At 55.8% G+C, this 12,609-nt stretch overlaps 1 protein-coding gene across 6 annotated transcripts in view; it reads left to right on the plus strand.

Moving 5' to 3' along the window:
* Positions 1 to 12,609, plus strand: part of SLC6A12 (solute carrier family 6 member 12) — a 35,005-nt gene that overhangs the window by 17,511 nt on the left and 4,885 nt on the right. For all 6 annotated transcript variants that reach the window (XM_070494359.1, XM_070494360.1, XM_014841796.3 and 3 more), the window contains 8 exons: positions 24 to 127; positions 459 to 583; positions 961 to 1,073; positions 1,552 to 1,689; positions 2,493 to 2,595; positions 4,416 to 4,516; positions 5,036 to 5,206; positions 6,410 to 8,670. In XM_070494359.1, the coding sequence (XP_070350460.1) occupies positions 24 to 127; positions 459 to 583; positions 961 to 1,073; positions 1,552 to 1,689; positions 2,493 to 2,595; positions 4,416 to 4,516; positions 5,036 to 5,206; positions 6,410 to 6,553 (999 nt within the window). In that variant the 3' untranslated portion in view covers positions 6,554 to 8,670. The remainder of the gene's footprint in view (positions 1 to 23; positions 128 to 458; positions 584 to 960; positions 1,074 to 1,551; positions 1,690 to 2,492; positions 2,596 to 4,415; positions 4,517 to 5,035; positions 5,207 to 6,409; positions 8,671 to 12,609) is intronic.

Consider the following 12,609-nt stretch of genomic DNA (forward strand, 5'->3'; position numbering starts at 1 on the left):
CACTGTCTTGGGGTCTCACGTAGGTGTGGATGGACGCCGGCACCCAGATCTTCTTCTCCTTTGCCATCTGCCAGGGGTGCCTGACAGCCCTGGGCAGCTACAACAAGTACCACAACAACTGCTACAGGTAGGGACGGCGGCTGGGGCCTCTGAGGACCCTGCCTACCTGTGGTCCAAGGAGGGCGGGGTCCTGGATGAGACTCAGTCAGGGGGCCCAGGCCTTCCTCCTTTGTTTTCAGGGAGTTACAAGCTGTGTCAGACTGACATTGCAGTTCATCTCCCAGACTGAATGTCTTTTCTCCTCCCTTTTCTCCCTCCCTTCCCTCTCTCACCTTCTGACACCTCATCTTTGTCTTTTTCTCCTCTCTTTACCCTCTTACTGTCGTTTGATCTGTCCTCCACGGTGGATCTTTCTCCCTTTTCCTTCCTGTCTTGCCTGTCTTCACCCTGCCCCGCAGGGACTGCATTGCCCTCTGCTTCCTAAACAGTGCCACCAGCTTTGCAGCCGGGTTTGTGGTCTTCTCCATCCTGGGCTTCATGTCCCAAGAGCAGGGGGTGCCCATTTCTGAAGTGGCTGAGTCAGGTAGGTGCTACTTTGCTGTCTGGGACCTGAGGGGAAGGCGGGTCAGAGCACACAGATCCCTCCTACAGAAAGGCAGTGTTCCAGAAGCTGGGTGGTGGACCTCTTAGCATCTGGGGGCATGCTTGGCACAGGGCGGGGCCTCCATAACTGGGGTGGGGGGAGGGAGAGGGGAATGGATGGGTTACTTGCGTGGATGGAGGAAGAGCATGCTCCCCAGCACCTAGGAAGAGCGAAATAATGGGCGGAATCACCCTGACCTCTTGAACAGTCCCAGACACGTACACTCACTCATGCACACCCACACACCGCACCTCCGGACAGGGCTCTTCCCTAGGGCAGCGAGAGCGCACTCCCCTGATTGTGCTGTGTGTGGGCAGGTCCTGGTCTGGCCTTCATCGCATTCCCCAAGGCTGTGACTATGATGCCCTTGTCCCAGCTGTGGTCCTGCCTTTTCTTCATCATGCTCATCTTCCTCGGGCTGGACAGTCAGGTTCGTCACCCCCGTGCAGCCCCTCCCTGACCTGGTGGCCCTCTTGCCAGCTCCTGCATTTCCTTCTCCCAAACCCCTCTCCCCTGACCGTACATTCTGGGCCCCCTCCACTGTCCAGGGCTTATCCTTGAGGTTGGTTGGGTGACCCCCGCCCTGAAACCCTCTTCTGGGAGGGGGCTTCCTGCGTTGTTTCCCCGGGCCTGACCCTTCCCCAAACATGGACACTCCTCCCAAACGTCCCTCCAGTCTCCCTCCAGCTGCCCAGCCCTGCGCCTGAGCCGTGGGGACAGAGCATATCTCCCCCCCAACTCTCACTGCTGGGAGCCTCTTGGAGATGTGCCCAAGGGCAGGGCTGGCCTCCCTCAGGGCACCCCCACTTCTGCCCGTTGCACCCTTCCTTGCACTGCTGTGTGAGGCTGTGCCACGGACGGTCCAAGGGCTGCGGCCCCTCTCACCCCAACTTCCCTCCTGCCCACAGTTTGTCTGTATGGAGTGCCTGGTGACGGCCTTCGTGGACATGTTCCCCAGGCAGCTCCGGAAGAGTGGGCGGCGAGAGCTCCTCATCCTCGCCATCTCCGTCACGTGCTACCTGATAGGGCTCTTCCTGGTCACCGAGGTGAGCAGGGGCGTGTAGCCTGCAGGCTGGGCTCCAGGGTGAGGGAGCCATGGGGGACACCACTGACCCTTCTCAGAGCCCTTCCCTCATTTGCTAAATGGGGGTGTTGACACCAGCCCTTCCTCCCTCATAGCATGGTTATAGGCACCACACCGTGGAACATACCTGTATTCGTTACTTCTCTTTTGGCTTCAGGTAACAGAAACCAAATGCAAGCTGGCTTAAGCAGAAAGGGGAATTTTGGGGTCAGGAAACTGAAAAGTCTAGAGCTATTTTGGTTTCAGGCATGGCTGGATCCAGTTGCTCTAATGACATCGTCATAAATGCTCCTCTCTATCTCCTGGCTCCCCTTTCCTCTAGTAACTTCATTCCTAGCCAGATTTCCCTCTTGATGTTAAAGAAGGCTGGCGCAGCTTCAGACTTCCCTTCTGCCACCCGATCAGCCCCAGAGGAAAGAGAGCGCAGCCAGTGTCTGGCCGTGACTCTTCTGCAGGCCTGGAGCAGGGAGAGGAGCACACCTAGAGTGAGGTAGTGTCAACTTCCAGAAGATGGGGTGCCAGGCAGACAAAACAGTGTGTGTCCCCCCGTTCCCTGTGTCCTTGCAGACGTCTGAGATTGTTGTCCTAATGTTAAAAGAGGGGCCTGAAGGCAGGGCCAGGCAGGGCAAACTCCTTTTAGATGCAAGGAATGACTTCCCATGGGCTGGGCAGGCTGGCACCCTGATGGGTGTTGGCCTCTCCCTTTGGGCAGAACGTGCCCCTGTCTCCACTGGCCAAGGCCCAGCTCCCCTTCCTTCTCCGCAGGGCGGGATGTACATCTTCCAGCTGTTTGATTATTACGCTTGCAGTGGCACATGCCTGCTCTTCCTTGCAGTGTTTGAAGTAATCTGCATCGGCTGGGTGTATGGTGAGTGGGGTGGGGGCAGTGGGGAAATGGGGGTGGGGAGGAGGTGCTGCTGGGGCCCAGCTAAGGGCAGATTTGCCCAGGATGAGATGGGGTGTGCTGGTCCCTGTTCCCACAAGTCTTTGTATTGTTGTCTTGGTTCTTTTCACCCGGGGAGTTTATCCACTGCTGGGAACCCGAGAGTTTCTCATCGCGGCAGGTGGAGCTGTGATAATGACAAACCCCATCTCCTTGAATAGTGAGTGTAAATAACAATGCACAGAGAGAGGCCCCCAGGCCCTTCACGGTGGGCATCCTACTCAGAAGGGAGCTTCAGGGCCATTTAGTCTGACCGTCCACAGACTCCTACATTCCCTTTCAAAGCTATCACCAGACTGTGCCTGGACACTTGCATGGACAGGACGCTCATTGCTGTGCTTTTGAGGTGGGCTTTTCCATTGTGGCTGTTATGCATTTCTTTCTTGTATTGGTTGAATTCTGCCTTCCATTGACTTCCACCAACAGCCCTGGCCCCCTAACAGAGCTAGCTAAGCGGTGGTGCTGAATGCCGTGGTGCCCACGCTGTTATTGTCCCTGTTATAATAGGGGAGAAACCTTCAGTTACTGAGCCAACACACTACTGTGTGCCAAGCACTGTGCTGGTTGTGTCACTTGCTTTCTCACAATCGGCACAACAGCCCTTTACAGAGGGAAAGTGAGGCTCAGAGAGGTTAGGTCTCTTGCCTAAGCTCACACAGCTAGTAAGTGGAGGAGCCGTCATCACACCCCAGGTCCGTCTGGCTTCACTGTACCAGGTTAGGGGAACACATCACCACTGTCATGAGGCGTAGGGCAGGGAGGGTAAGTGGGTGCCACATGGGAGGGCCTCAGGACAAGTCATGAGTAGGAAAGTTTTTATTTTTGCTACCGTAAGCCTTCCTATTTGGGGTCCTTTCCTCTTCCTGGAAACGTCTCCTACCTACCCACTCAAGCATGTCCTGTCTTCCTGAGTCCCCTACAGCTTTTCAAAGCTCGTTCTCAGACAGGATCTGATAAATTCAATCACAGTGAGGTATAAATGGCGATAAGCCTTAATAGGTCACACCTACCGAGCTAGAATCTGGTTTTTAACTGGGGAGAAATTTAGGAGCCATAGGAATGACTCTTTAATGGTCATTTCACACATCAGGGGTCAGTAGGAAGGTACTTTTCAGTGAGGGGAGGTCAGAGGGCCTTCCAGTGTCTTGACCAATCAGAGGATACAGCAGATGTGGAAACCTAAGGACATTAAACAAAACGGGACAAAACCAGTCAGTGTGCTCACACACATGAACTAGCCCTCTCCCCGTGCTGTACTCGGATGCACACAGGTTCCTGGAGCCTGGCCTCTGGACTGGTGTTCGTTCCCATAGCTGTCTGGCCCTGGATTGAGTTTAGCATGCTCTGCTTGAACAGTGGCACCCTGGCTGTTTCGCTGTTTTTGACTTGAAACTGAATTCGTCTCTGCTACACAGATAAACAAGCATTTGTCCCGCTGCTGAGCCCCATTTTAGGCTCCTGCCTCCTCTGTTGTTAGCATGGTGGGGTGTTCATCCCTAGACAGGGACACAAGAGGAAGCACAGGGAGGTCAGGGGACTCTCAAGGGCCCCAGCTTGTTGGCAGCAGCCCCTTCTCTCTCCCCACTCCCTGTGCTGTGGCTGGTGTGCCAGGGCCCCACCTCGTTTATGTGCCCTATCCAGGCTCCCTGCACAGGGTGGGAAGAAGGGCACAAAGCCAGGTCCCAAATCCCCACGAGCTGTTCCCACCTCCTGTCCTCACCCTCTTTCCCCAACGTCCTGGGCAGGAGCCGACCGTTTCTATGACAATGTTGAGGACATGATTGGCTACCGGCCATGGCCCCTGGTGAAGATCTCCTGGCTTTTCCTGACCCCTGGACTTTGCCTGGTATGTGCCCACCCAGCTACCCTGCTCTTCCTTCCTGCCTTCAGCAGACTCGGGGAGATGAGGAACAGGAAGCCTGAGCTCTGGGGCTCTTTCCCTGCCTGTCCAGTCTACCTCGGGAGACTGGTCCATTCCCTCTTCCGTGTTGGTTCCTCTGCCCTCTTTTCTGGGCCATCTCATCCAGCTCTTTGCTTTACCGTCGCTGTCATCTATTCCTGCTCCTGCTCCATACCTTTCTCATTGCACCTCCATCCATCTGTCTGATTTCCCAGTTGTTGGTCTGTCTGTCTGTCTGTCTGCTTGGGGCTCCTGCATCCCTCCTCCTTCCTTTACATCTACTCCTGTCTCAGTCTTCAACGTGAGTGATGCCTTGGCTCATAATTTGCAATGGCTTTTACTATCCCACCTCATAGATGCACCACAGTGTAGTTACCTTGTCCTCTGTCACTGGATAGTTAAGTAGCTGAGGAAAGGGTTTCAGTGCTCTCCATCTCATCTGTTTCTCCCCCTCCCTCTTTCCAGGCCACTTTCCTCTTCTCCTTGAGCAAGTACACACCCCTCAAATACAACAACATCTACGTGTACCCTCTCTGGGGGTACTTCATTGGCTGGTTCCTGGCTCTCTCCTCCATGGTCTGCGTCCCACTCTTCATCATCATCACCCTCCTGAAGACTCAGGGTTCCTTCAAGAAGGTAGGTGGCTGGGGGAGGTGACGCATTAAAGGAGGGTGCTGACAGGGTGGACACCATGGCTGGGGCTGGCTCCAAGTGGACAGCAGCCCTTCAGTCCAGGGAACCTTAAAGAGAGGGTCTTTGAAGACCAGTCCAGTGGTTTCATTTTCAGAAATGTTCAAAAGTCCTAGATTCCCACACCTTCAGAATCCAACTTCCAGCAGATCATCTGGGCAGGTTAACCAAGGGTAAACTGTTAAAGGGTTAGGGGGAAACAAGTAACAAACAAAAACATAAATGGGCCCAGACACAGAAGTTTATAGAGCCCAGAGTCCTTGATCTCAGGAAACCGATAACCGGTTATCACAGTTCATTGCACAGTCTCCTGGCTTCTTCTCTTCACCCTGCCTGGGGAGCCACAAGCAAAAGGCTCCCGGTTTAGAGTTTGGGACATGCCTTCCTGGAAGGGGATATAGCTTGTGTCCCACAAAGACATTACATCTGTAGAAATCCATCTGGCCTACAAGTAACAGAAAACCCAACCTGCAATAAGCAAATAGACTTATTTTTTTCTTACATGTCAAGAAGACCAGAGACAGAGGTTTCCGGCATTTGGTTCAGCTGCTTAAAGAGGCCCTTAGAGCCAGCCTCTTCCTATCTTTTTGCACTTCCCTCATGAGCATGTTGTCTTTTCATCATCATGCTCATGACCTCATGGTCACGAGAAGGTGGCTGTGATTCCAGTCATCACACTGGCAGTCAAGCCAAGAAGGAGCAGGAGGAGATGGCACTAATAACACCAATAATGACAGTAACAGTAGTGCTACCAAGAATAAGAAAAAAATAGATACTTATTAAGCATATAATAATAAGAAGAAGAACAAACAAAGACTTATTGATCACCTACCCTGGGCCAGGCCCTGCTCTCAGAGGTGTGACTGTCATCCTGCTCAGTGTACAGATGAGGCCTGCAGGGCTAAGCGGGTTGCCTAAGACTGCACAGGTCATCGGTGCAGAGCCGCAACTGAGACCAGGCAGTTCACACGCTCAATCTCCACCTCGTTGCCTCTTCTCTCTTCTCAAGATATTCAGTCGTTTATTCACCTGTGTTCGACTGAGCCGCCCCCTGTGCCTGGCTCTGCCGGCCCCTGGGGACACAGACATGAGGACACATCTCTGCCTCTCTCCCCAATACCACCCACTCACCCCCTCTTCTCTCCACAGCGCCTGAGACAGCTCATCGCCCCTGACCCCAGCCTGCCAAAACCCCAGCAGCACCTGTATCTGGATGGTGGCGCAGACCAGGCCTGCAGGCCCTCCCCAACGAAGGAGGGGCTGATATCTGGGGAGAAAGAGACCCACTTGTAGGATGTGGCTGGAAGCTGAGTGGCTACTGAGCCAGGAACCTCGGTCAGGGCCACTCACTAACTTCCAATGGACAGCCTTCGCCTCTGTCCCCTACCACAGTCCTGCTGAGAACCTTTCAATGTCCCTGGGGACCCCCAGAGGGACGCCAGCCTCCTCTCCTCTCCTCAGCTGCAGCAGCTCTTCCTGACGGGCTAAAGGTGGTCCCCCTGGGACATGCCATGCTATGAAGCGACTCCCTGTCGGAACACACCATCTTATTATAAAGGAGGGTGGTCTGATTCTAACACATATTGTGAGGGAACTCCCACTGCAGGGATGTTTCCTGTTCGAGCTTACTGTATGCCATGATCTGATTCAGAGAGCCCAATGGAACATACCGCGTTGGAAGTGGCAACTGAACACACCACACTGGATTCTGACATTCCATTAAACAGGGTCCTTCATGAGGCTTAGCGTTCTGGAGTTCATGGCGAAGGAACTAGAGAAACGGCCAGGAGGCAAACCTTCACATGCCACCATTGTCTTGAGTTTAACTGGAGGTGGTCTCTCAAGGTGTTCCCAGCTCCAGCTTCAGTTCCACACTCTTGCAATGCTGTCATCAACTCACTGGAATGGAAGGGACTTAGACACAATCCCTTGACTTTGCAAATACACAGCACATATGTCTCTATGGGCCTCTGCCCAAAAAAAGACATTGCTAACCCATCACAGGTCCTTTCCCACCTCAATCCTTGTAGATATAGTGCTTCAGGCAGTCCATTTGCCATCCTGCTTTTGTTCAACCCCCTGACTCCATGGATGAGGAAACTGAGGACCAAAGAGACAAAGAGACTTTTTCAAGTTCACACAGCTCCCCAGGCCAGATGTACAACTAAAACCTGGTCACCTTGTTCTCAGGCCAGTGTTCTCCCCGTTACAGCCTCCTGCCTTAGTTAACAAGCACGTATGGATCGCCTGCCGCCGTGTGCTAGCCTTCTTTACCTCGCCCCATTTCTGCTCCATTCTGTAGTGCTGGGCTAGGAGGGAGGGAGGTCCCCTCTGTGAAGGCCATGAGCAGTTCCCCCCAGATTGGTGCCCCACCTCGGTATTCTTTCTGCCAGCCCATACTCATCTGACCAGATGTCCTCTGGACCCTTTGTTCTTGCCATGTTCCGTCTCCCTTCCCCCAGCGGAGGCCTTGGCGTCTGCAAAGCCCCCTGGTCTCCCACAGAGACGGAGGTGTGTGTCGAGGGTGCTTCTCTCCCCATGTCCCTACCAAATCACCAGACCCTTCCCTGGCTGGAGAAGGCTTCCTGGAGGAGGAAGGCAGGGCTGGATAAGTTCCACGTTCTTGTGTTCAGAAGGGAAGCCAGGAGAGGGATGGGAGTGGGGTAGGGGGAATGGTGCATAGGTACATGTCTGCCCAGTGGACAGAGTGAAAATCTGGCCAGGGTGAGTTCCATCCTGACAGCCCCAGGCCATCCTCAGAGTATCCATCATCCTTTGCCCAGACATGTAGGCTTCTCAGCTGGTGAGAACAAGTTCGTTGGCACACTGGCCACAAGCAGATGTCCAGACTCCTGGGTTCTGGCAGTCCCGTTCTGCCTTCCTCTGGACTGCTCCGTGCACCTGTGCTCACCCTTCTTAGACTAGTTAGTGGGGAAAGAAGGAGGCACCGGAGAAGGGGATGGAGAGAGGGATGGAGAGAAACTGCCTCAGCCAGATTGCTCTCATTTGTGAGACCAGGGAACCTGTCCGAAGGAGGCGCGGGCCAGGCATGGTGCTCTCTGCTGCCGCCTGGTGGGAAGCAGGAGCAGTGCCGCCTCCGACCTCCCGAGCACCCTTCACAAGCAGGACAGCGCCCTCCCCCCGCCCTCGCGATGGAGGGACAGGCTGCGCGGCTCTCCTTCCCTTCCCTGTGTGAGCTCTCACCCTCTGGAAGCCAAATGCTTCCCACAGCCTTCTCCCCATTGCCCCGGGGGCTCCCCAAGAGAGTCGGCCTGCTTTGGGGCAGCCCAGCTGGCTGGAGACACGGGCCCAGGCGAGGCAGGCTCTCGGCTCCCCGCCGCCTCCCCCGAGTGCGCCTGCGTGGGGCCTGGCGCTTTCAGCTCGTCGCAGGCGTTTGCGCAGTTCCGCAGGTGGGTGGGGCGCCCGCGCTCTGCGCCCTGAGTGCTGAATCTCGCAGTCTCTCTGCCTCTGCGGACACGCATTGCCCTCTCCCGTCGTCCTCCGCCCCACGTAGTCCGCCGGGACTCAGCTGCCCCGGCTCCCCCGGCTTCAAACCCACAGCGCGTGGAGGAGGGGCTCGGCTCGGCTCGGCTCGGGGACTGCGGCGGCGGGCAGCGTGTCTGCGGGCGTTCCTCCCTCCAGCCCCAGCGCTCAGGGTAGAGCCTCCATGGCCCGCGGGTCCAAAGGGATCTGGATGGGGCGGGCTGGGGCTGAAGGAAACAGGGTGTCAGGGAAAGGGACTTCCAGCCAACTCACAGCTCCTGGGAACCCACTCACACTCGGTCCACAACATGGGCAAGGAGCAACAGTTTGACTCTTTAAAGTGCCCAGGTACTAATACAGCTGTGTGTGAGTGCGCGCCCGCGCGCTTAAAGAGCAGGGGTGGAGTTAAGCTTGGGATCCATTTTCGTCTCATGTCCTAGACTGTCGGAGTTTCAAACTGGTGGCCAGAGGCCTCGTCTGGCAGCTATGATTTGTTTGGCCAGTATGATATTTAAAAAATTTTTTAAGTGAATGACTTTAGGCATTTTCCAGTTTAACACAGGCTCCACCACTCCCTATTACTCACACCTGGACTTTTTACGCATTCATGTTTGAAGGCATTTGAATTCATAAGCTGTGCTCTGGGGGAAGAGCTGAGAACCTTTGGGCAAGAGAGGGAACCAGAACCCTTGCTTGAGCAGGAGGGGGAAACCAAAGGCCAGTGGTCTCAGGAGTCTCAATGTCTCAGAAGGGGGTAGTCGCAGGACGGCCACCAACTCTGTCTTGTTCATGTGTGGACTTCCCATTCTGTAGACCCTCTGATGCTGTTAATCCTGGATCAGTGACCCTCCCACCCAGGCTCTTCCCTTTCCCAAAGAAGGGTGGTGGCTAAGTTTAATTTCAAAGCTAGACCAAGGTGTCAGGCCACAGCAGACCTCCGTGGCGGAGGGGACTCCAAAGCCAAAAAGAACTCAGTTGGATTTTCTGGTGTTTGGGATCGCTTCTGTAGGCAAAAGCATTTTTATCTTACTGTGGCACTCCTCCACTCTGTGAGGCTAAGCCTGTCCCCCCTTTCTTGGCACCCCAAGCTACCCCTGGGAGTCCCCCCTGCTCCCTAGGCTGGGCTTCCTCAGGCGCTGGCTCTCCAAGGCTGCTGGTGTCTTGGGGTTTGCTGTCCCCAACCACTCACCTTGGTTCTCCCCTGTGTCCCCTTTGACAAGGCTGGGCCTTGGTGCAGGCCTGGCTTGGACTCTCCCCCTCCTGTCTCATCTGAGAGCCCCTTGCTGGGTCTAAGGTGTGGGTTGCGCTTGCAGGAGCTGAGGAGTGGGCTAAGGTATGCTCAGTGCCCTCCACCCCCTGCCCCCAGGCTGGGAGAGTTCTAGGAGCTGAAGAGGGCCTTCAGCTCTGCTGAGGTTGGAGCCCCTGCCCCCTGATGAGTGGCCTGACCGTGGGCAAGGTGGTGGTCTGTGTGTGTTAGGTCGGAAGGGCTGTCTTAACTACAGGGGCATCCCACTTCTGCAGCTTCCCAAACCCGGTCAGTGCAGGCCCCCTTAAGACAGGGCCTGGCTCTGGTTTGGGGCCTCTGGGAATCACCTGGGTGCCACCTCTAGCTGACCTTCCAAACCGCCTTCCAAGTCCAGCCCCCCCTGCGGCAGACGCCTAACTTCTGGTCAGGGTCTGCTGTCTCTGCTGCCCCCACAGACAGGAAGCATCACCTGGGCCCTTTCGTTCTGTCCCAGTACTGCCCAGGGATGCAGGCTCTGGGTCCTCAGGTCAGAACTCCTCCCACCCTGGTCAGAGAGAGAGAGAGTGTAAGCTGCCCAGCCTGTCAGCCTTGTAAGCCCTTGGCTACTGAGGGGAGGGCACAGGGTTATGGGAATGGATTTGGGGCAGGAGAAGGGAACGGAATCATGTTGGGGCGAGAGGGACAGAGACTAGGAGGCCTGGGGGACTGGGATTCGGGAGGATGGAGCCTGGAGTTTGTGGGGCTAGAGTCGGCTCGCAGGAAAGGCTGGCATCTTGTCCTAGAATAGCCAGGGCGCAGGAGGAGCTCCCTGGGTAACCCTTTCTGCCCAACTCCTACCTCCTTTTCCCCTTAGGCCTGTGGTGGCTGGCCTGAAGATGGCCCCCAGGGGTCCTCACCTCCTGTGTTCACACCCTTGGTCCACAGAGTGTGTGTTGGGATGATGGTGAGTGACTTCTGCTGCTAGGTCATTGAAGGCACTGTGGCTCCCACTTTGATCTCTGGGACCACTTGCTCTCGGGGAAGCCACTCGCCGTGCTATGTGGACACTCAAGCGGCCTGGCTGAGAGGCCCACGTGGAGGGAGCTGAGGCCTCTGGCCAGGAGCCATCACCAGCTTGTTAGCCAGGTGAATGAGCCACTGTGGAAGTGGATCCCCCAGCCCTGGTCAAGCCTTTGGATGGCTGCAGGCCTGGCTGACACTGGCTGCAACCTTATGAGGGACCCTGAATTCCTGACCCGCAGTGAGAGGTAGTACGTTTGTGTTGTTTTAAGCTGCTGAGTTTTGGAGTGATTTGTTAAGCAGCAGTAGGTAACTAATGGGCCCCTCGCTTTCCTGAGTACAAGAGTCATCCTCTTTGAGGGTCAGATGTGGCCCTCATCAGAGGTGCCCCTCAGCGCTCTGGGAAGGAGACCTCGCTGGTGTCCTTCCTGTCTGAGCCCCTTGCCTTTCTTCCACATGCTCACCACTTCTGACCCTTCCAGAGCCCTCCCGGACCCTTCCCCTCGTCTCCCTGCCTGCCTCTCTCCCTGCCACCCTAGTCCTCATGTGCCCGCTCCCTGATGACCCAGTGTGCGTGGCTGCCCTGCAGGTTTAGCTGCTCAGGGACGTAACAAGGGCCAATTGGATCTGACAGGGATGAAAAGCCTGTTAACCACCCATCAATACAGAGAGGCCTGGGGAGGACGGCTGAGGGCTGATGAGGGCCAAGCCTGGCAGGTCACATGGGGCTGAGACAGGCTAGAGCCCTGGGCCCCGGTGCCCTGCATTCAGGCACTCTGCTTCCTGTCTGACGACTGGCACAGTCAGGACATCTCGCAATGGGTTGGGGAGGCAAGCGCAGAATTGCCAGGTGATGCAGACAGAGAGAGGAGAGCCCTCGATGCCTTGGGTCCATCCACAGAGTCAGTACCCAACCCACTGCTGTAGCCAGGATTTAGCCAAAACTCCAGACACGATCATTCTGAGGCTTTCTCCGCCCACACCCTCACCAACGCCCTGAGGGCAGCTGAGGTGGGATGGGAAGGGCCCTGTCCCTGAGGCCAGAAACCCCATGTTCCACGCCAGTGATGCCGTTGCCAGCAGAGGACAAGGCCCTTCCAGCGAGACTCTGCTCAGCTGCGCTCAGAGTCCAGCCTGCGGAGGGAGTGAGGGTGGCCACGCTGCCCCTGCCGAGCTGGTCCTGGCGAGTGTGGCTGGAGTCTGGGCGTGTTGCTGAGAGGAGGGTCCCAGGAGGAGATGGGGACAAGGACAGAGTGGCCAGGATAGGCGCGGGGGGCGGGGGGAGCATAGGAGGAATGGCTCCTAACCGGCCACAAATTTTTCCTTTGTAGTAATTCTCAGGTTTTTTCCTCTTGATTCTTTAGGGCTTTTCACAGAGATAATCAGACTGTTCGAAATAATGACAGTTTTATTTCCCCGATTATCATTTCTTTCACTTTTCTTCTCGTCTTCCTTCACTGGGTGACTGGAAGTGGTGGTGGTCCTCCGTTCGTCCTCGTGTGGCGGGAGCGCTCACCTTTGCTCTGAAGCGCAGCCTTGAGCTGGGGCTTTGACGGGTGCCCTTTAAAGGACTGTGATGCTTGCTTCTGTCCCAAGGTTGCTGGTTTTTTAAAATCAAGAA

Source organism: Equus asinus, chromosome 22 (genome assembly GCF_041296235.1).
Source record: "Equus asinus isolate D_3611 breed Donkey chromosome 22, EquAss-T2T_v2, whole genome shotgun sequence".
In the NCBI taxonomy this organism is placed as follows: Eukaryota; Metazoa; Chordata; class Mammalia; order Perissodactyla; family Equidae; genus Equus; species Equus asinus.